At 40.6% G+C, this 23726-nt stretch overlaps 1 protein-coding gene across 11 annotated transcripts in view; it reads left to right on the top strand.

Annotated features, from left to right (window-relative positions):
- Nucleotides 1-23726, top strand: part of fbrsl1 (fibrosin-like 1) — a 279207-nt gene that overhangs the window by 90587 nt on the left and 164894 nt on the right. For 10 of the 11 annotated variants that reach the window (XM_057352127.1, XM_057352146.1, XM_057352118.1 and 7 more), the window contains exons 3-4: nt 5086-5178; nt 12207-12242. In XM_057352127.1, coding sequence (XP_057208110.1) covers nt 5086-5178; nt 12207-12242 — 129 coding nt within the window. The remainder of the gene's footprint in view (nt 1-5085; nt 5179-12206; nt 12243-23726) is intronic. The other variant, XM_057352154.1, reaches the window with a different exon arrangement.

Here is a 23726-nt window from a genome sequence, read left to right as displayed (position 1 = left end):
GTGTAATACGTGCGGCCACATAATGTGGATGTCAATCATACTGATCTTCCAACAATGCATTGTGATGAGAGACGCTTATTGGACGCTCCGGGACTCATTGTCATAAAAGCAGAAATCCATTCAGTTTCCCAGCAGTGTATGTAGTGTTGTGTCCTTGGGATGCGATCCAGCCCAGAAGCTCAGGTTGTTTAGGTTAGGGTAACCCGGGGGAGGGGTGAGAGATGGGTGGGAATCGTGGGTCTGAGGTCACACGGTACAGAGATTACGAGAGGATAGGTGATGTCATAATGGAGGCCATGGACATATAGACGCTAGTTAGAATGATTGACAAAAATGGGTTTGCAATTGTCAATCCTGGTATCTAAAACAGTGTTGTTGATTTATTATATATATTATTAGATATCTTATGAACATTTGTGGGTGGTTGAAAAAAAAACGTACATGTGTCCTATGGCGTGATAGAAAAAAATTGAGAAAAATTAACAATGAAGATAAATCTCACTTATGCTTTTTTATATTATAAATATTAATAATATAAAATAATGAATTATTAACATAGGACAATTTATTTGTCAACCACCCATACAGATATATATTTAGATGTATTATATAGGTTATATAGGTTCATGAAATGCTTGATTGTGATAGGGCAGATTTTCTATAGCTAGACTGTAGTCTCTTTTCTCTAATTTCTCATTTGGTTTTATTGATTGAATTAGATTGATCCACTTTTTTTTTCAAAATTTCTCCTTCGATTTTATATTTTTGCAGTTGCATAGTTTGCGATACAGGAGGCGCTGTACTGGGAAACCAGACAATCTCCCACACTCCCGCCCTCTCTCTCTCTTTCAATCCACCTCTCTCTGAGCAGCTGCCTCTGTCGAGACAGGAGCAAATGAGAGCAGATGAATCCATTTGGCCCCTGGCCTTGTTGTGGCCCTGCCGTGCTCCGAGTGCTCTGCTCTGCTCTGGGGCGGCTCCGGGATAATGAGCCTGGAGATTGAGCCACTGTAGAGGCACCACTGCCGTCCTCTCTCTCTCTCTTTCCCTCTCTCTCTCTCTCTTTCCCTCTCTTTCAGTCTTGCTTTGGGTTAATAGAGGTGAGACTCTTCTAGTGCGGGACACTTTTCCAGCAAATTAGGGGAAGAATCTGTGTCCCCAGAGCCTGCGCTCCGTTACTCTATTCCCATCCGCTCATCGCCGACGGCAACGCAGAGCTTTCATCCACGGGGAAGGGGGTGGGCTGGAGACTTGGGAGGGGAGGTAACGAGGACTGACGGGGGCTTGATTTCAGAGCAGAGCTTGAAAGAAAACTGCTGACAGGTGAAAAGAAGAGAGAGAGAGCGACTCGACTGAGATAAAGTGAGAAGGGCAAGGTGGAGGGGAAGTTCACGGGCTAATGGAGGTGGGACTTGCGGCGGCTCAGGAGCTCTTGGTTGGAGACAGCGGGCCCTTTGAGGTTAGACAGGATCAAAAGAGCAGAATAACATAACAGAGCTTCACCCCAGTACGGCTCTCAGCACGGCTGCCCGCTGGTTCTCCCTTCAGGGCAGAGATTCAGCAGCGTGTGGGAGAGGGCTTTACCTTTAGAGCCCAGCGTGAAAGCATAGATGGCCCTTACTCCCCTTGTCTTTCTTGTTTCTGTCTTTTTTCGGTTTGGTTTCATGTGCTCTTTCTCTTCAATCACTCTTTTTACAGTATATTTCTTCGTTTTTCCTCTCTTTCTTCTGTGTTAAGGTCTTTGCACATTCAGTCCGAAATTTTCAGATGCGTTTTTTCGTATTCGACATCCTAAAAATTCTTCACGCACCTTGCACACCGAGTCCGATGCGTATTAATTAATCCTTTACAACAACAAAAAACGCAAAACTGTGTCGCTTTGACTCTCTCCTTATCTCTCCTTTCATCCCTTGCTTCTCTCCATTGACAGTACCTCGCTAGGTAGGCTGTCCTCACTCTCTGCCTGCATTTTCTTGGATACCTGTAAACACTCCCGTTTTGGCCAGGAGTCTCCTGTTTTTTAAACCCATCTGCCGCCATCCATCCATTTTGTTTTTTCTCCTGTGAAACTCCAGTATTTCAGTTTCTCCGTGAACGCAATCGTGAACGGGAACCCCCAAACCCTGCAGGTCTCCCAGATTTTGGTAACGTTACCCAAATGGTGAGGTCTGGCACCGTGGCTAGAAATTCAGTACATACTATCCTGTTATCAAGCTGTTTCGCAATCATATTCTATGTATTTGTAATCCGCACTTTGTTTTTCATACGGTACTTTGTGCTGCAAGACGAAGTGGACTCGGATGCCATCATGGATTTTGGCGCTCGCTTGTACGGTCTCGGTCGCTCTGAATTGTCAAAACACCTCTCAAAATGCTTGCTACGGATGCGAAAAACGCATAAAATAGAATCCGGTCCGAAATTTTTTATGAAGAGTGAAAATATCGGAGGCAATGTATACATGTGATTTTGACGATTTCTTCATTTAATTTGAGTGAAGTTAAGACTCTTAAAAGATAACTAAAGAGAAGTGAACATGAGAGAAACATTCATGTTTAATAGGCGCAACCTTAAAATAGCATTTGCGGCACAATTAAAGGGATAGTTCACCCAAAAATAAAAATTCTGTCATCTTTTATTCACCCTCCTGTCATTTAGAACCTGTATATAATTCTCTCTTCACAAATAAACACAAAATAAGATATTTTCAGAAAATGTTGTATTTTGTCCATACAGTGAAAGACAATGGGGGTCAGTTGTTTGGTTACCAACTTTCTTCGAGACGTCTTTTTTGTTTTCAGAAGAAAAAGCCATACAGTTTTTGAACGACATGAAGGTGAAAATAATGAATGGATTTTTATTTCTGGGTGAACTATCCTGTTAACTTGGTTGGATTGTGATAACTGTAATGTCATTGTGCATGTTTCATCATAATTTTTTCTTAAAACATGTTTAAGACCATGCTAACTTAAGCAATTTTAATTTCAGTTTGTGTTTAGCAACTGACAGAGATTTAGTACCAATATTTCAAGTTAACATGTTTGACCTTGCACCACTAAACAATGAACCCATAACCAAAATCAGAGAACGAAAACAAACATTTGCATTTCAAACCCTTTGCATAATTTGACTCTGAGGGGCAAAACTGCAAATCCTTTGGATCGCTGCGTGCCAGAGCACAACGTTTCGCTTGAGACCTTCAGGATGCAGACTGAATAATTTCATCTTTATTTGAAGGCTCACAACCCTCACGCATGTCCAAAAAGGACAGAATAGGATTTCATTTATTTGTTTCCACATCGGTGTAGCTGGTAATTTCGAAACCATTCATATTCTTACGGTGTTACGCCAAACAAACAAAGAGTAAACCAATCAGAATCAGGTTCTTGACACGCGTATGCCCGGCACACACACAGAGTCCCCAGCACCCTTCACCTGTTTTTACAAAACACAAATAACTCTGGAATGCTCTAAGAGGGTCTAGCGTTTATGTTGTGATAGCGGGAATGATTAGCTTGTCAGTTTTCGTGACACATCCTTCCTTGACTTTGGGAAATTGCTCTGACTTGATTAGATCCAACTGCAGCTTTTCACATTGTGCCTAGGTTGTATCTCTCCATCAGCAGTTGCATCTGACCTCAGCCCAACGGTAATCCTTCGTGCCAATCATTCAGTGTTGGCGCAGAGTCGTTCCAGCGTTGGCTCTTTATTGGCTGGGGTAATTAAACGGGGCTCGTGCACTTCTGGCCTGTTACCGCTGGGAGGGACGGAAGGGAAAAACCGATGACCAGGTGGTGTCAGAATGCAGGACCTGTCAGACTAGCTGATGACCATTTTAATTCTGCCCTGCTTGGGGCTATAATTGATATTTAGCAGAAAAGGTTAATTGTAGCTGTGATCTGTTTAAATTAGAGTAGAGATCTGGAGACCGGGGCCAAGACCTTGTGAGCCGCTGGGGACAGACACGCACGCTGCTGGAGGAATAGACACACACACTTGTGTGTACATAGACACGTGTGCAAAGCTTATCACAAAATATTACCACAAGTGAGGATTAACAAAACATCAATAATCGATAACATTATAATAATGTATGCTTTATTTCCTTTGAGCTCTTTGTTTTTTATTCATTTTTGTATTAGATTATGCTGTATATTATGTATATTTGTATATCTGTATTTGGTTAAAATATAACAATTTATTTATATTTAATTTATATTACTATTAATATTGATATTTTATTGTATAATAATTGTATTCAATTAAAACTACTCCGCAGTCATCGATTCTTTGCGGAGGTCTCCCGGAAGTTAAGTTTGGGTCACATAACATTTGTTTATGTTGTTGCTGCTGAAACCATCTATACACAGGCAGGAAACGTTTGTATCCCATCATGCAAGCTTGTGTAATGATAATAACGTGGTAAGCCATTACACAAATAAAAAACAATCTACGCTGTATCATTTTCGCTGTAGCTCTGCAGATGGCCTGCCGAGCGCTGAACAAGGTCAGTTAATGTCATTTTAGGGGAGCTGTTTTTTGTAATGCCACAGGCCTTTTGTATGCATGCAAATCAGTGGATCTTCAAATGCAGGTTGAACCGAAGAGTTTTCATAGTGAGCCCTTCCACCAATCACATTCCGGCAACGCATGACGTTGTCTACATCACCACCTACATTTTACTGTTTCAGCAAAAACAGCCCATCCACCTGCCCTCCATGACACGTTGGGTTTCCCTTGGCTTTACGCTCTGTGGACGTATTAAAAGCAGCAGGTCAACACTAACCTGCAAAACTCTGGGGAAGTGGAGACTAAAATTTGCACACAATGCACGCCACCAGTAATGCCAAGGTCACGGGTTTGATTCTGGGGTGCAAACTGATACAGTGTTTTGAATGATTTCGATTAAAGGGTCTGCCAAGTGAATATACGATTGTGATGTTGCACTGTAAGAACGAGGCTATGCTGGGGATACAGGAGTACATCATTTCACGATGGAGCTACAAGAAATGTGTGGAGTTTTCTAGATCGGCACTTATAAGGCTCTTGTCCTACTTCTCAAGTGTTGTTTTGTTTTTCTCTGTCTAGTGTGTGAGTCTTCTGAGCCATGCTGGAAGGAAAATGGAGGTGCCAGAGGTGAACGCGGCACATAGGAGCAACTCTAAAGATCGTCTCAGCGAGGTAAGTGCAAGACTGCGCACCATTACATCCGTAATAAGATGTCTGCTAAAGATCTGGAAAACATCTGCTGTGTAAAAACATCTGATGAACATCTTCAAACGAGCAGCTTTACACACATTCTAAATCATAAACATCTTACAGACATCATCTAGTAGTCTATATGACATCTGACAGCAGACGATAAGCACACAATTAAAAAATCTTGCAGATGTAAATGCAGACAGCAAATAGAGGTCTGCCAGATGTGTGTGCTATTAGGGTATAATAACCGATGGGAGATGGTTAAAAAAAGGCCTTGACTTTAGTATGAATGAATTTCGGCCGCAGATAGTGTGGCTTAGATTTGCATGTGCCGTCTGCCTGATTTGCTAAAAAGAATATGCAAATCAGATAAGTGGCCTCAGTTTGACAGGTGAAGTTTGTTTCGTAAGCATTTGTCGCATGTAAAGTCACTGTCAGCCAAGAGCGCTTCTCTCACCAACGTCTTTGTAATACAATGTAATATTGAAGAGAAAAAAAATAGCAGTAGGTTTTAGTTTGGCTGTGGGATGGAGAGATAATGTGAAGAGGAGAAGGGTAATGAGAATTTGTGTCAAATTCCCTCGAGTCTCGTTGAATGCTCGTCCCTAACTAACGGCTGTCAAACGCACTCGTCCGAAATCCCCTGCAAATTCACTCGGATGGGTCTGCATCGCGTGCCTCGTCGAACCGAGGATGGGGGCGGAGTAGATGATGAAAAGAATCAAATGCATTTAATGAAGAGATTAAATGCGACGCTTAGGCTTTTCGGATTCCGGAAATTTCAGTCTTCCTTCGCCGCCGTCGTTTATGAATTTGTGCGAGCTGTGTTTTTTTTTCCTCAAGGAAAAAGTCACAGGGAGAGAGGGAGGGAAAGAGAGATACGCGCTCCAGGCAGATAAAAGCGTGATCCAGGCTGACAGTTTTGACAGCGGAAAGCGACAGAACAAGGAACGGGCAGAGAGAGAGGAGAGCGAGCTGAAAGACGGTAGAAAATTGCAGACTGTAAGGGCTGACAGCGCCAGATATGACATTTCCTTCTAATCTCCTGCCAAAGAAATGGTGCTAAAATGCAGAGCGCAATATCCATGTCATCTGTAGGCCTATCTGTCCATCTGAGAGAGCGCGAAAGAGAGACGGAGACAGCACGAGATCCTAGGGAGGCTGTTCGTCGCCGCCCCACCGCGTGAGGCCCGGACAGCAGCGCTAATGCTAGCTTTGTAAACAGGATCATCTTTCATCACTGTCACTCTGTTAAATGGTGTAAAAATCTTCCCTTGTGATTCGCCGTACATGCTAATTTTCTTTGCATACCAAATGTGCTTTTCATACCCGCTCCAAAGCCGCGAATGCATGTGCGCCGCTAGCTAACGATCTCTGCGCTTCAGAGGCGGATAAAACTGGATTTCTTTTTTGTCGTCGGGGGTTGTCAGAAGGAAATGGAAACAGGTGGGGGGGTGGGGGGTGGCGTTGTCGCAGAAAAGTGTGGGGCAGGCATTAAGCGATTTCAAAAAACGCCAGCGTGGGGGCTTGCCACTTTAATAGTGCATGTTTTTGCCCAGATATTTTTATTTTAACGTAATAAATCCACATCTTCTTGTGAAGATGTTAAAAAAGAGAAAGCTCTTCAGTAGTAATGAATAAATAAGTATAGAGACCGTTGTAAGAGTAGAGAGCATTTTTAATTTGATGTGAACCAATTGGAGGCCGTGAGGTAGCTTGTTGAATATGTCTTACGCTTTTAAAGTAACAGTACACCCTAACGAAATTTATCATGGTTTTATTTAAGTAAAAGTGTATTTTTTTGTAAAAGCATGCATCTTGTTTCTTTTAGTGGTCTGCCAGATTTTTTTAAATAAAAAGAGTTGATTGTCTTATTGGCTAAACCATTGACATGCCTATACACAAAAGTATAACTAAAATATGAATGTATGTTTGTCTGAGTAGTTCACTGTCGTGATGTTAGAATGTTGTGGGTGGTTTCTAAGGTGTTTTAAATATTTTTATCAGGTTGCTTTGTGGTTGCTAGGGCATTGCTAGGTGTGTGTTCTTGCTTGGTTGTTGAATGGTTGATTAACAGCCCACTCCCAAATCTCTGTACCATTTCGTTTCCTAGATACTGTATGGCATGGGTCCCTCCTACAATACAGATTTTTTTTTATCTCCACCGGATGGAAAAATGAAATTCAGTCTTTTTTAAAAGTAATAGCACACTTCTGCTCGACAAGCTGCACATGTACCACACTGTAAAAAATGAAAAGTTTTGAAAGACTGAAAATGAAAAGAAATTAAAAAAAAATGAAAAGACTTAACTTAAAATTTCAAGGCAACTCACTGCACACCTTTTTTGAGTTTACTCGACTTTTGGCCAAGTATTTCACCTAACTCAATTAACTGAGTAATGTCACATGACTGTCAATTGAAAAAAAATAGTTGAACCAACTTAAAATAAATATGCAACAATCAAATTTCTGAGTTCACTCAACTATGGACTTAGTTGACCCAACTCAAAATATTATGTTTTATATAACGTTAATATATAATTGTTCTATTATTATATACACACTCTACTTGATAGATATATTATATACACACTCTACTTAAGTAACTGCTTAAGAAGTTTGTGTTATAAACATTTTAGTAGTGGCCTCATTGTGTCATTTACTTCAGACCTCAACACTGAGCACATGAGCCTCAATCATGGTAACAATCATTAAACATCATATAGTTAAAAAAGGAACTCTAAATACTAAAGGTAACTTACAATGACAACAAAAACAAAACATATAGCCAGCAAACACTAAAATAGCAATCATTTTAATATTTTTAACTGGCAAATTGAAAATTCTGCAATGCATGCTGGGAACTTTCAAACGCTATAATTGTTTTGTGAGATTACACAGTTTGGCAAGTTGGTCAAACTTCTTGACGCGCTTTGGACAATCACTTAGATATCTAAGTACAGTCAACAAAATAATCTTTGTTGGTACCGCATTTAGACAAATTTTGTTCAGCATACTCAAAATAATACATTCTTCTTCTTCTACTAAAAAAAACTTTGTTCAAGTTACTTTATTACCTTTGTTGGGAGAACAATTTGAAGTTGTATTTTTTACAGTGCATTTATGTGCATAGCACAACCAAAACCTCTGATCTTAGGTATTAGCCACAAATGCATAAATTATACCTCATGTTTTCATTCGTTTCAATGTAAATATGGCATATTTCAAACTATACCCAAGTCTATAGAGTGTATTTTTTGTTTTTACGAACAGTGAGCATGTGGATATGGCATGAGGGTAGCAACACTGATAGTTTCAAACCCACCCACTATGTCACAGAAGCTGCCCACAGAGACCCGGCAACACCCAGCGCATCTCATCCGTCTGGTCTTTGCTGACTTCACGCTCCGTTACGTCCTGATTGGCTTCTTTTCATCCTCTGCCCTATCTTAACCAGTAGCCCAGTCCGTAGCTAAACAACCTGCCCCATCCCACTTGTCACAATCTGTTTGGGCCCAAGAAATGTGTGTGGGGGGACAGGTTAGTGTGAATTCGAATGAAGAGGTGTGTTCACTCCCATTTATTTTTTAGAGAGGTTGTTTGGTTAACCCTGAAACAGCTGCTGTTCTGCTCGCCCCGCCACCCCGTTTCTCTCTCTCTTTCTCGTTCGCCCCGCATCTTAATCCTTTTTTGAAGTCCTAAGTGCTAGGAAAATCCATTGAGCGCTGTGTATAATGGCCTTTAAGGGAGCGTGTTTAGATGTGGCCCGGCCCCGTGGCTTATGAACCATGGATGGTGTAATGGATTTTTTTCTCCTCTTTTCGCAGCGCTAAATCCAGTGCATTGTTCCTCATTATCATTTAAATAAGTCTCCCTTTCAGGTCTGAATGTGGCGATGTGAATGAACCGAGGCATTGTAAGGCTAACTCTACAAATTTTTGGCCTCCCAGTGAGATCTGCACCCTCCATCTTTCTCTCTCTTCACATGTCACGCCTCCCCGTTCTTCTGTGAGGAAGGGATGGAAAGAGGAAGGTTCTGGAAGAGTATTTGAATCCTGCCGTGCTGCCTTTCCGGTTTTCTCAGGAACGCTTCCCTAATTGTCACAGTGGGAATTTGTAGTGAGTGTGAGAGGGAGCAGTTGAACTGATGAGGGTTAAAGCCCTGCAGCAGGTGTGTGTATGTGTGACTGAATCTTGTGCAAGGACAAAATTGGTCTTGCGGAAAAGTCACCCCCTGAGACAGAGGGAGAAATTGCCAATCGCGCAGAGGAAACAGGCAGAAAAGACCTGGAAAGATTTGGAGATTGGTATTCAGGCGTAGTCTTGCGCTGGGATAAGGAACTTGACTTCTTTTGCTTTAAGATCGCTGTAACAGACTATATATCTCCCGTTTCAGCCATCGACGGAGAGTTTTATCCACACTAATGTGGTATTTGCATCATGCTTATTTCTTAGTTTACCTAAAAATAAACATTTTGTCATCATTTATTCACCCTTGTGTGGTTCAAAACTTGTATAAGAGTGTATTTGACAGAAGAAAATATATTGAGAAATGTCTTGGTGGTTTTGTATCCATACAATGGAAGTCAATGGGGGCAAGTGTTGTTTGGTAATCAACGTTCTTCACAATATCTTCTTTTGCTGAAGAACGAAAGTCATACAGGTTTGGAATGATATGAGGGTGAATAAAGAATTTTCATTTTTGGGTAAACTATGACTTTAAGATTTTAGCTATCCTTGTAATTGGTGTTATGAAATGGTTATTTTTTTTTTTTTATATTTCACCTCAGAGTTGATGATTTGTATTTTCATTCAACATTCTGCTTTTTGATTTGCAGGGTTAGATATCCACCTGAGAATTTCCTCCCTGTAATATGCTGATGGTTACTCCGATACTCAATAAAAAAATTATATTGATAATTAGTGCAAAATAATCTAAATCTAATTTGATTTTAGAATCTGCCTTTCAGTTGGATTACACAAAATTGAAGTGTCCTATTTAAACATAGAATGCATTTCACAAAATGATGTGAATATTCTAGCAAACTCTGTTTAATTCAGTGGCTAGTTTAGTATTCTGTTGCCTAGTAAACACTTTTAAAATCAGCTTGAAACGTTTGTTATGGTCGTCTTATCTGCCCTATTGTGACACATAAACGAGTGGAAAAGCTGTAGGAATGAGGAAAAATGTAGAACAGGACTTTGTCCTTAAATATTAAAGGGGCATATAAATAAAAACAAAAGTCTGCAATGTAAAAAAAGCTCACTTATTACTTGATTGTGACTTTTAAAAATGTGCACGTGATTCAGAAGTTTCAACCAGATTGTAACAATTATAGCAATACGTTATTCCAAAAATACTAAAGAGTTGTTTCCTTGTTCTTGGGGGGGGGGTTTATGATAATGACAGTTTTTTCCAAAGCAGCTTTGCAATGCTAACTGCGGGTTAGCATAACAGGCAGCCTGTGATTATCCTATTTGTTTTGGTCGAATGCACTCTGGAAATACAGCAGTAGAATGATAGTAACTTAAAGGAACTTTACAGTTACAGCTACAGTTTTTGTTCCAGTAAGTTTTAGACTGTAACCATGTTACATGTACTCACCTTTATAGAAACATAGACAGGACTTTTACGCAGTGGATAACCCTGTTGAAAAAAACAGCATATGCTGGGTTAGGTATGTTTTGATGGTGGTTTGTGCTGGTTTAAGATGGTCATGTGCGGATTCCTCCCCATCTTAAACAGCTCCGGACCAGCTTAAACCAGCTAAGGACCTGCTTAAACCAGCACAAACCAGCATCAAAACATACCTAACCCAGCATATGCTGTTTTTTCAACAGGGACTCCATTGTGCTATGTTAGGAATATTGAATTGTTTCCTTTTGAGTCCAACATTGTTTCCTTCTCGTGACAACTCCCTTGATTTATTTTTGTTTGGTGAAAGAATTCGCATTCATCTTTAGGCAAAGGTTTGGAAGTCATAAACTATGCTCAGAGCTCAACGCAACTCATTCAAACAGCCCTCGACTGTTTAGAACATACCCACGTATAAATCTGAATCTGAAAAAGAGTTTGTCATGGCAAAATAAAATGCTTCTCGTTCCCCCTCATTTAGCGGAAACTGACGGACTGATGCAACAGCATGGAAAATGAATGCAAACGCTGAGTGTCTTGGGTCTGATCTGAAATGTCATTTCCTTTATGATGGCAATCCATGACAAAGTTCTAGAAAATGATGTAACCTAATGTGCGAGTGTGTATCTACTCGCAGAGTAAATGCCAGTGTCGTAAGATGAATGCAAAGTATGTGAATTAACAACAATTAACAATGTTCTTAGTGATGGTTTCTTAGGCATGTGTGACTATTATTTCTGCAGACATGATAGCTCATGTTTTGTGGCTTGTTGAAAAAGGAATTTGAGCCATTTTTAGAATCTAGAGTTTCCTAGAGAGACCCTAGCATCCACCCTAGCAACCCCATATATCAAGGCACTAAAAGATCCTTAGCAACCGCATAGCAGCACCCTGCCAACTAGAAACCACCCACAACTCTCCAGCATCCTGGTGCCGAGTTTTGCACGGACAAACATAGAATATTTTTCTTTCGTTTATTGGAGACCACAGGCCAAGAGTTTTTGTAGATTAACTTTGTAGGTGTTCAGCTAAAAGCTCAATTCTGTTGAGATAATGCCAAGGTCTAACAGAAAAGAAAAGGCCTTGGCCAGCCAGACCAATTTGTCTGAGGCGGCAGTGTGCAGGAGTCATACGGGTCACGGGTTCTAGTAGATCCGTCTGTTTTTAAAGAGAGCAAGAGAGAGTGAGGGAGAGAGAGAAAGAAAGAGAGGAAAGAGAATGTCATTAGGCGAACGAGCTGAATAGAGGGTGGGGAAAAAGGTTAATGTGAATATTGATATTAAAGTGCTAGAACTTCATCATGTGTCTGTCATCTCACAGTATCCCTCAAAGGTCACCGCTGTTCTCTCCCTCTCTCTCTTTCTCTCCCCCAGAGCTCCACTCACTCTTTGTCAGGACGAGGGTACTCGGTAAGTGACATTTTTACGCTCTGCGGCTTTACGGCAGAATTACAGTATCCTCTCCCTCCGTTTATTGCCCCGGCAGCGGACATTTTAATTATGTTAAACAGAGAAATGGTGGATTCATGATATTAAGGACATTACTCTTGGGTGACTGACTGATTAAATGGTGAAAGGTGTCCCGTTGCACCTTGGGTAAATGAGCCTTTCTTTATATTTACGACCGTTTTATTTTCAGTGCTCGGGCTGTTAAAAGTGTCACTGTCGACATCTTTTTCTAGGATCCCCTGCAGTCGTTGGCTAGGGCTGCTGCTTGGTATTAGTATGCTTTACAGTCGTGGCCTAATGGTTAGAGCGTCGGACTCGTGACCAGAAGGTTGCCGGTTCGATTCCCAGGGCCGACGGGTAACGACTGAGGTGCCCTTGAGCAAGGCACCTTACCCCTACTTGCTCCCCGGGCGCTGCAGTGATAGCTGCCCACTGCTCCGGGTGTGCGTGTGTTCACCACTTGCTGTGCGTGTGTTCACTACTCTCTGGATGGGTTAAAAGCAGAGGTCACATTTCGGGTATGGGTCACCATATCTGACTAATAGGTCACTTTCACTTTCCTTTTCAAACCGAAACATTGTCTACGCACATACGAAGTGCTGTTTTCGCTTTATTTCTGAAGCTTGATTTCACAAGTTGTTGTGTTCAGAAATCGACAGCTTTGGGTTCTCAGTGTTGCCACAGGGGGCGCTATTGTTACTCTACGTCCATCCATGTTTTTCACGTTTACGTAAACTATCTGCGTTTTTCTTGTGTAGATGTTTCTGGTTTTAGAAATCTCACTAAGCATTTGACTAAATTAGATTAGCAATCTCCATGGTCTCTCTGTATGCTAACTTTATTAGAATCTTATGATGCATTCATGAGATTTTCATGCGTCATAATTGTTGTGTTGTGTGTAATCCACATTTTATTGGTTATACGCACACACCTTCTACTGTAGCATAATCTACTTTTAAAACACACTTCTCCACCTTTTATTCACAGTTAAATACATTACACATAGAAATTACTTCCTCTCAAAGCTAGCTGTTTCTTATTTCATATTCAATACCTCGTGTATGCAATTCTCACGCACTTCGGAAATGCTAGGGATTCATTGTAGTATTGATTTACTGTTCTCATTCTAAAGGTAATCGTATTCTTTCGAAATATATTTTCTGTAGTTCTTTGTTCGAAAATGCAGATGTACCCTTGACACCGAAGCTAAGGGGGGGAAATGCACCGCACACCCCTGTGAAATATTAAAAAGCAGCCGTGCATTTTATATGCAAAATTTCTGCAGGGATGTCAACCAACATGTCACCGGATCGCTATTTTGCATGACAGAAAACTCGCTTTTCATCAGATGCTCAAATGTTTGTTTGCCCGCGCGCACACTCTGACGCTTTGACATTTCCTGTCACCTTAGAATGTCAGCTGATGTTTGCTACTGTATGACTCAACTCAACTCAACTTTATTTATATAGCGCTTTTACAATTTTCATTGTTACAAAGCAGCTGTACATGAGACACATTGACTACAAGCAAAACAATCAAAGTTGTACCTGCAAAAACAAGAAAAGGTTGAAAACACAGAAGACAGACACACCCACACACAAAACACTCCACACACACAACACGCACCAACACACACAGACACAGAGACACACACACACACACACACACACACACGCACGTACACAGACAAGTACGCACACACACACACGCTCAGTGAGAGCACACATTTAGGATAAAGGAGAGAGAAGCACAGGTCAAATATAACAGATAATAAATTCCTATATGCAATATTAATTAAGTAAAACTTTAAGATTCTAAAGCAGCCCCCCCGGTCAGGCAGATAGTGCAAAAACAGTATGCAAACGGTGGCGAGGAACCCAAAACTCTAATCGAGAAAAAAAACCTCAGGAGAACCCAGGCCCAACCAGGGGATTCCAGTTCCCCTCTGGCAAAAGCTGCTGCCTCTGCACAAGCTCCAGAGAACTTGCACAACAAGGCTAAATAAAATAAATAAACTTAATAATAAAATAAATTATAGTTTAAGATTATCATTAATAATCTAATAGCATTTGAAGTTTTGTGGTGAAGACATGTCAAGAGACCGCGTCCTTCTTTATCCAGCTCTATCATCTCAGCTCTTGTCAGGTCCCCACTTCCCATTCTCCGCTCTACCATCAGGTCAGGCCATGAACTGCATCCTGCTCGCTGTGGTAACCTTGGAACAATGAGACAAGACTGGCTGAGAGTAGAGTACTGTTCTGTACTCTTTGATGCAACAAGTACATCAGTTGTGTTTTTGGTTCCGGTTGATCTAACTAATGCAGCCTAAACCCTCTGAAGATTTATATTATGGAAGAGTAGTGTATGCAAGATTAAAAAGATGCGTCTTTAGTCTAGATTTAAACTGACAGAGTGTGTCTGCCTCCCGGACAGTGCAGGGAAGACTATTCCAAAGTTTAGGCGCTAGATAGGAAAAGGATCTACCACCTGCACTTGATTTTGAAATTCTAGGTATTACCAACTGACAGGACGCCTGAGAGCGTAATGCACGTGAAGGACTGTAATACAAAAGGAGTTCATTCAAGTACTGAGGAGCTAAACCATGTAAGGCTTTATAGGTAATAAGCAAGATTTTAAAGTTAACGCGATGCTTTATAGGTAACCAGTGCAAGGTTGACAGAACCGGGCTAATATGTTCATACTTTTTTGTACGTGTAAGAACTCGAGCTGCCGCGTTTTGGACCAATTGGAGTTTTTGTAATAAGCCTGCAGGGCAACCACCTAACAGTGCATTACAGTAATCTAGTCTTGATGTCATGAATGCATGAATTAACTTCTCTGCATCTGAGATTGACAGCATATGACGTAGTTTAGATATATTCTTAAGATGGAAAAACGCAATTTTACAGGTGTTGGCGACGTGGCTCTCAAATGACAGATTACTATCGAATAGAACGCCAAGATTCTTTGCTGACGACGAGGGTTTTATGGAACATCCGTCAATAGTTAAACAGTATTCTTGGTTGTTACTTATAGCAGTTTTCGGTCCAATAAGTAACACTTCCGTTTTGTCCGAGTTCAGTAATAAAAAGTTGTTACTCATCCAGTTTTTTATATCGACTATGCATTCCATTATTCGATGGAACTGCTGTGTTTCATGAGGCTTCGAGGAAATATAAAGTTGAGTATCATCAGCATAACAGTGAAAGCTAACTCCGTGTCGCTTTATTATATCTCCTAGAGGTAGCATGTATAATGCGAAGAGCAGAGGCCCTAAGACTGAGCCCTGTGGTACACCGTACTGGACTTGCGATTTGCGTGACACCTCATTGTTTATTGCTACAAATTGAAAACGGTCGGATAAATAAGATTTAAACCATTTCAAAGCTATTCCCTTAATGCCGACATAATTTTCGAGTCTATGTAGGAGTGTGCTGTGGTCAATGGTATCGAATGCAGCACTAAGGTCTAGCAGCACCAATAACGAGATACAACCTCGGTCAGACGCCAATAGCAGATCATTTGTAACTCTGATCAAAGCAGTCTCTGTACTGCTCTGTACTACTCTGTATGACTGCCTGGCGCGTTGTTTATTTCATATGTTTTGTCAGGTTATAGAGAAGGTAGTTGAAAGGTTTCAGGACTCATTCTGTCACGCTGACTGTCAATATTCAACATCTTTTATAGTGTCTATTTACATAAATAAAACCATTGTAGGGTAGATATTAATTTGTATACATTTTTAATACCTCAATTAGGTTAATCTCTTTTTGTTCAAGTCAAACGGTAATAAATATCACTTTGTTGGAAAAAATTACACTTTTTTTAGCTAGAACACAACTGTGTTTTTGTTGTTTTTGACATTTACAATGTCCCCCAGACAACAAGCTAACATAAACTCAATCTTTCTCTTGTCATGTTGTTTTTGTCCTCAGTGACAAAGTAGAGCATGTTTGACCCGTGTTGCCTCATGGCGACATCCTGACATGGACATGAAAAGCGAATCTATCTGTAGAGGGCCTGTGGCGGCCATAAGCCTCAACTGGCATATCGGTTTAGACTATCTCATGTGGTGGTATGAGGGAGAATAAAGAAAGCATGAAGAGAAGTCCAAAAGTAAAGACAGAAATGCAGGACAAATGTGGATGCATCATTTTGACACTATATTTTCCTTCTGATCTTATGTATGTGGCCCTTTGGCCTTGCACGGTTTGTGTGTGCGAGTGTGTGTACCCATAAGATTAAAAGCACACTAAGAACTCCAGGCACACATGTGTGTGTGTTTTTGTTTATGTGCTTGAGTCGGTTATCTTCAAAAATTCAAGGCACAACGGTACGGTCAGGGGCCCCTGGGGGCCATTCAGACACTTCACGTTGTGTCGGTAATCATCTGCAAGGAGTAAAAGTGCTAAAGGCTAATGCATAGCGAGAGAGAAATGTGTCGAGAGAATGATGGAGTGAGATTTAGCCCAGCGACTTGCTAAGTGGGCCACTGCCTGGCAAGTTTGTGTTTGGTCCCTGATGGTGGCAGCTTATCTAAGGCTAGTTATAAAACAGAAAACTCTGAATGTTAAAAAGGCAAATCGCTTGGCAACCTGCTATTAAACCCCCTTAGCTGTTATAAAATGCACTTGTAACCCACTGCTTCGTGGGGCTTATTGCTTTTATAGAAGGGTTATTCCATGTGCCTAGCCAGGTTTGATAAAATAAAGTAAATAAAGTAATATTTAGGCTATGTAATGCGGTCAGCAGTTATAAATCGGGGTATTTTATAATGGCTTAGAACTCTGCTCAACCAATCAGAATCAAGGACCAGAACTGACCGTTTTATAATAAAGTATCATTCATTGTGATAATATAATCTTTTTAACTTAATGCAAAGTTGCTTATTTCTTAAAAGCCTAGTTAGCAATAACATCTGAAAGTGGTTGAGCAAGACTGATCAGAGTCATTCTTGTATCTTACGCTGAAATTTTGTTGGGCCTTAAAGGGATAGTTCAACTTAAAATGAAAATTCTTGCATCGTTTATTCACCCTCATGTCATTTTGAAACCTGTATGACTTTCTTTCTTTTGCAGAACACAAAAGATGTTTTGAAGAATGTTGGTAACCAAACAACAACAGTACCCATTCACTTCTATTGTCGGGACACAAAACCAATGCAACTCAATGGGTACCGCCATTGTTTGCTTGCCAACGTTCTTTAAAATATCTTCTTGTCTGTTCTGCGGATGGAAGAAAGTCATACAGGTTTGAAATGACAAGAGGGTGAGTAAGTATATGACAGAATTTTTGTTTTTGGAAGAACTATCCCTTTAATGAGATGTCTATAAGGGGGAGATGCACCTGCATAAACATCATCGTTCAAGGGTGCAACAAAAGACTTTTGACACACATGAACCAAAATGACATGTGTAGTCTTCATCTTCTTGTCACGGATTAAACGCCTACATTCTGCACCATACGCCCACCAGCGTTTGTATCTATGGCACCTGCAGGCTAAGGCACCACCTACATGAAGAATGTGGAGAGCGAAGGTAACCTGTCTTACCTGGCCTTTATAAGAGAGGAAATGTTTTCTTGGTTATGTTGGATAGATCAATAATATGAGCTTTACATTCTTTTCGGAGTTGTTTGAGAAGGTAATGTATTTTAAACCTGAGGAATGTCATTTAAAAACATTTAAAACCGTTACATCTTTGAGTTTGAGTAGCTTGTCTATTTAATCCAGGAACAAACAGGAAGTCCTTTTTAAAAGGCCTGTTAAAAGCCTATTTATTTTGCTATCCTGTCTATGCAATGGTTTGTTACATTTACCGTATCATAGCAGGATTTTGAGTCGTGACCCAGCAGAATGCCGCTGGTTTGGAGATATGTTCTCATGTCGGCCCTCCAGCACTTTTCAACAAGAGTCCAGTGGAGAAGCGCAGTGGAAATAGTTTGATGCTCTGACAATATCCTGCACTTTGTGTGTGTGTTTGTCTAAGGGGTGTGTTTCTGGGTGAAAGCCATATTTGTTTATCGCTGTGTGCGGCCCACGGCACAGCCCAGTCCTGTTTCTTCCCTCGCACCGGGAAAACGGGGCTGTTGCTGCTAGCAACAGATAAAAAGTGCTGTTAACCTCAGCGGGGTTTCAACACATCAGTCACACGGGGAGATAAAGGTAGAAAGCTTCAAGGCCTCACACACACACACAAACACAAAAAGAGGCTTTTGGTCCCTTCGTGGGAGCTGGGTTGAAATCACGCTAACATAGTCCAAAAGCTAAACAGCTAGACTGAATAAAAAACAGAAAATATTTCCGTGCAATTTTGACCTTGCATCGCATTTTTGTTATAGTAGAGATGGACCGTTTCTCTCCGCCGCACACACACTCTCATACGCGTACACACATAGAGCGATCGGCTTAAAGCAGGAAAATGGAAAGGGAGTGCGAGCGTAGTTCAGATGTTAGGAATTAACAAACTAATTGCTTTTCCTGTTTAAGCTTTCTCTCTTAATGCTGTTTAGTCTTTAATTATTCATGGCTGTGCGGTCCGGCATGCTTTCTGAATAAAGCTCCGCAAATGAAAGTATGCCTGCGATGATCATCCCATGCTTTTATTATGCGTCTCACAAATGTAAGTTAATGCATATTTAAATGGCTCTTCTTCACTTGGTTTTTTCACTGGGCTGGGTTTTTTATGATGACATCATCAAAGTAAGAATTAAAGGTGGAGTAGTTGATTTGGAAAGGTGCTAACTTTAGCCTGCTAGCACGGAAATTATAATCCCACCCTCTATGCGACACGCCTCCTCCAAACAAATGAACGCGCACGGCAAAATCCACGTAACGAATTACAAATGAAATACATTAAATTCTTCTCGAAGCATGTACACACCCATCCAAAAGAAAGAGAGCAACCATGGTATCGTCTTTCAGACCCTTTGCCTGCCGAAGCTGTCTCCATCAAGTAAAAGATGAACCGATGTTAATTTGTGTTTTTCATCTTTCGTGATCCAGACGTTTTTTCGTCACTGCTTTTTCAAAAACTGATTTTCGTTTTGTAGATGGACTTGTTGTCTGTTCCGCAGGAAAGTTGGATTGTTGCTGTTTGTCCGCCATTCTCCCTACATTGACACAGCGGACGTGAGCGCACCGATGACGTATGATGTCTGTGTGAACAGGGTGCGCAGTGGTATGCAAAATACATTGGCTGAAAATGTACACATGACCAGTCACAGTGTTCGACCAGAACATTTTGATTGGGCGAACGTTTTTTGGTCTTACCCCTTTCAACTCTCAACTCAACTCAACTTTATTTATATAGCGCTTTTACAATTTTCATTGTTACAAAGCAGCTGCACATGAGACACATTGACTACAAGCAAAACAATCAAAGTTGTACCTGCAAAAACAAGAAAAGGTTGAAACACAGAAGACAGACACACCCACACACAAAACACTCCACACACACAACACGCACACACACACAACACACACACACGTACGTACACAGACAAGTACTTTAATTATGTCTCGTCTTTCAGAGACGAGACATAATTATGAAAATATTATTTGACCACTATACTACTTGATTGCTATCAGGATATAAAGAGATTTCCAACCAGCATGACAAAAAATGTTTCTGGACAGGATCACCTATTCTGCCTTTAAAGGTCAAGTGTATGAAATTTAGTGGCATCTAGCAGTGAGGTTGCGCATTGCAACTCCATCCCTCCCTTTCGAAGCACTACGAAGGCTGACATAAAACTAAGATGTCATCATGTTTTCACTTCTTTGCCAGAGGAAAACGTATTTGCGAAACGCGCTCTGTAGAGCAGTTTGTCCGTTTAGGGCTACTGTAGAAACAACATGGCGAATTCCATGCAAGGGGACCCGCGGTGTATGTAGATAGAAATAGCTCATTCTAAGGTAATAAAAACATTGTTCATCATTATGCAAGGTCTTTATACACCTCTGAAGACATAGTTATGTATATTATGTTGCATTTCTGTCACTAGATCCTACACAAAATTACACTTTAGACCTGTAATAGGAATATTGATCTAATCTAAACTTTTTTAAATTTTATTAGTATTTCTTTATTCCGTATTTGTGATACGGATAGTTCCTGCACCCTAACGTGCCCCACGTCAATAGCGACGTGCTGTATCTTTGAAGCTCGGCGCAAATGGTGACAAATGTAAATTACCACGCTATGTTATTGGTGCTATTGCTCAATCAGGCTTTAATTACATGTTGCCTCTCCCTCAAAAAGCATTTAACAGAGACTTGAATGCCTTAATGAGGAGCGTAATGAACTCTCAGGATGTTTGGCTGTTCTCTGCATATCACCGACAGTTTTATAGACTGTTATAAAATACCATTTGCATCAGCAAATTACAATGGCTGGATATCATTATACAAAAACGAGCCAATCATAAATTAAACCTCCAATTACAAACATCTATCTGTTGCGAGAGAAAATGAGCGGTGTGGTTTTTATTCATTCCGAGAGAGACAGAGATGAGGGATGCCAGGCACCTTTGTAGATTATTCTCCGTGGAGGCATTTATTCACTTTATTGTTTGGCTGCTAGCTCGGTCTCCTGACTGAAACGGGAAGCTGCATTAAAAGCTCATTATGGCGTCGCTAGAGCGAGGATACCTTTGGTTGTCCACTTAACGTTGATGCTGGACTCGGTTTTATGCAGATGAAGACGTTTTTGGTGGTTAAACCCAAACATAACAATTCTGTCATTATATACTCACTTACAGTATATAACTATAGCACACAGATGTCTTGTAATATATTTTGTGAGTCGTGTGGATTTTATGATTCAGACCACTATAAAAAAACTTGAGTTTCTGTATGACACGAGTTAACGGGATAGTTCACCCAAAAACAGAAATTCTGTCATCATTCGAGTTGTTCCAAATCTGTATAAATTTCTTTGTTCTGATGAACACAGAGAAAGATATTTGGAAGAACGCTTGTAACCAAGCAGTTGTTGGACCCCATTGACCGCCATAGTAGGAAAAAGTACTTCATAATATTTTTGTTCTGCTGAACACAAAAGAAGATATTTTGAAGAATGTAGGAAAGCAAACAGTTATGGGGCACTTTTGACTACCATTGTAATTTTTCCTACTATGGTAATCAATGGGGTCCAAGAATTATTTGGTACAAGCATTTGTCCAAATATCTTTCTCTGTGTTCAACCAAACAAAGAAATGTATACAGTTTTGTAACAACTAGAGAGTAAGTAATTCATGACAGAATTTTCATTTTTGGGTGAACTATTCCTTTAATAAATAATGCTTAAAAGATTTTGAGGAAAAAAGACCAAGAGGTTGAGTAGATATTGGCCAAATTATAATATTTGGGTGAACTGCTTCTTCAACCAAAAAAATGAGCAGTTACAAAATGAAAATTATCACGATGCTCCAAGGTGTAAAAATCCTGTTACTTCATATATGTGTGCGTGTCTACATACATAGTATACACAGTATGTATATTCGATTTATTAGCTGTAAAAAAATTTAATATATCATCATTCTTATTCATAATTAAGTAGATGTGTCTTAAAATATGGTCACATGGTGAATGTTGAAACAGGCAAATCCATGAATGCCAAAAAATCCGGATTCCAGCAATTACCAAGTACATAATGTTCCTCTGCACATAGTTTGTATCTTTGTACTGTAAATACTGTTAGACAGATTGAGATCGGTCTCTTGATATAAAGCAGGCAGCAATGCGAATTGGAAGTGAAGTGAAACAGTCTCTTTTTCACACTCTCAACGCTCATCCTCCCGTCCTCTCCTTTTCCATGTATCTCTCCTCCACCTCCCTTCTGTGTGCGGTTTCTTCCCCTCCGCGGAGCTCCTCTGCACCGCAGTGTGATTACACAGGAAAGGGGTCTCTATAAATCAAGTGGATTTATAGCGCTATAGTTAATAACGCAGCTGTGGGCGTATAACATGGTTCTCTCAGGTGCTTTAAACGCCTGGCGCCCGGAACACGTCAGCTCTCTGACCACCCCGCAGGGAACGGCAGCACATTAAAACCGGCTCATTATCAGAGCAGAACCGACATTTAACATTGAACTCCCTTATCATTTTAACATTGACTCAACCTCATCCATTAGGGTTGGATATGGTTGGACAAAGACCGTTTTTATATTAAACCTTGCGGCTGTTTTGTTCTAGGTTTATTTGCACAGAATGCTGCGTCATTTTCTGGTTACGTTATTTTTCAAGACATTTGTAGAAGAGAAAGAACAAAGTATAACTGCAGTCATTTAAACACACGTATGTTAACATGCAAAACACAGGGACCAGAAAATCCAGCACAATCTCTCGGCATTTTACCATACGGCTAATTTTGGCTAATTCGTATGAATTACGAATGAATGTACAATCTCATTCCTACATTTTAGTACGATTTGCTTTCGCACCAGTGACGTTAGGGATAGCGTAAAATAGTTACAAATTCCTGTGAGATCAGGTTGGAAAATCCTAAAGTGTGTAGGCCTATGTGTTGTAAGCCGCTAGCAACCACACAGAGTACCATAGCAACCAGATAGCGGTGCGCTAACAAACACTGAGGGCCCTCTATCAATCACGGTGGAGGTTTTTGGACATTTGAGCGGATTAATCACTTCATTTAGGATGAATCACTTTAAGATGAATCACTATGTTGTTCTTCTCACATTTGTAACTCGCTTGGGATGAAAGCGCCTGCTAAATGCCAAAATGTATGTGTCTTTCAGCATATGAAATATTTGCACCCTTGAATACCTGATGATGTACTTATTTTTTAAAGAACTTCTGCATTCTACGTTCATTTACACCTGCATCTTAGTTCAGTATTCGATCTTTACATCATCTTCTCGATGCAGTTTCACAGGAAATACCTGCGCAGCCTTCTAGGTTGCGTTTTAGCCTTAGAGCCGTTGCCAAATCTCAGCACGAGGGACGGAACAAAAGCTTTCTCTGAACAAAAATGCTCGAGGCATTCAACAGACCTCCTCTACTGCGCTACAAAAGACCCGCAGGCCCTACAGAACCGCGAGAGCCTCGCTGCCACGCAAACAAAGGGAGAAATTAAGCAGCGCTCGGAGCGATACGGCTCTTACACACAAGCTAAAATGTTTCTTTTATAGCTCTAGTGGGTTTCAACATGGCGTCTCGCTCCTTGTCTCGATCTTTTTTTTTTTTCTTCCTTTTCTGTGCTACCTGAGATTTTCGCACCTCTTGTAACACTTCCTGTGTTTTAGTTTTATTAAGAGCTCCGAAGGCTCAGGATTGTAGCCGTCTGGAGGTGTTGTGAATTTTTTGCACATGCCAGGATTATTGTCTTATCTGGTGCCTTTTAGATGTTTGACCACATTTACAGTCTCCTGCCTTTCTAATGTAGGGTCATTTTTGTCATCATTTATTCACTCTCATGTTGTTCAA

This window comes from Triplophysa rosa, linkage group LG2, assembly GCF_024868665.1.
Source record: "Triplophysa rosa linkage group LG2, Trosa_1v2, whole genome shotgun sequence".
Taxonomy (NCBI): domain Eukaryota; kingdom Metazoa; phylum Chordata; class Actinopteri; order Cypriniformes; family Nemacheilidae; genus Triplophysa; species Triplophysa rosa.
Note: the sequence above shows the minus strand (reverse complement) of the source record. Positions and strands in the feature narration are given on the sequence as shown.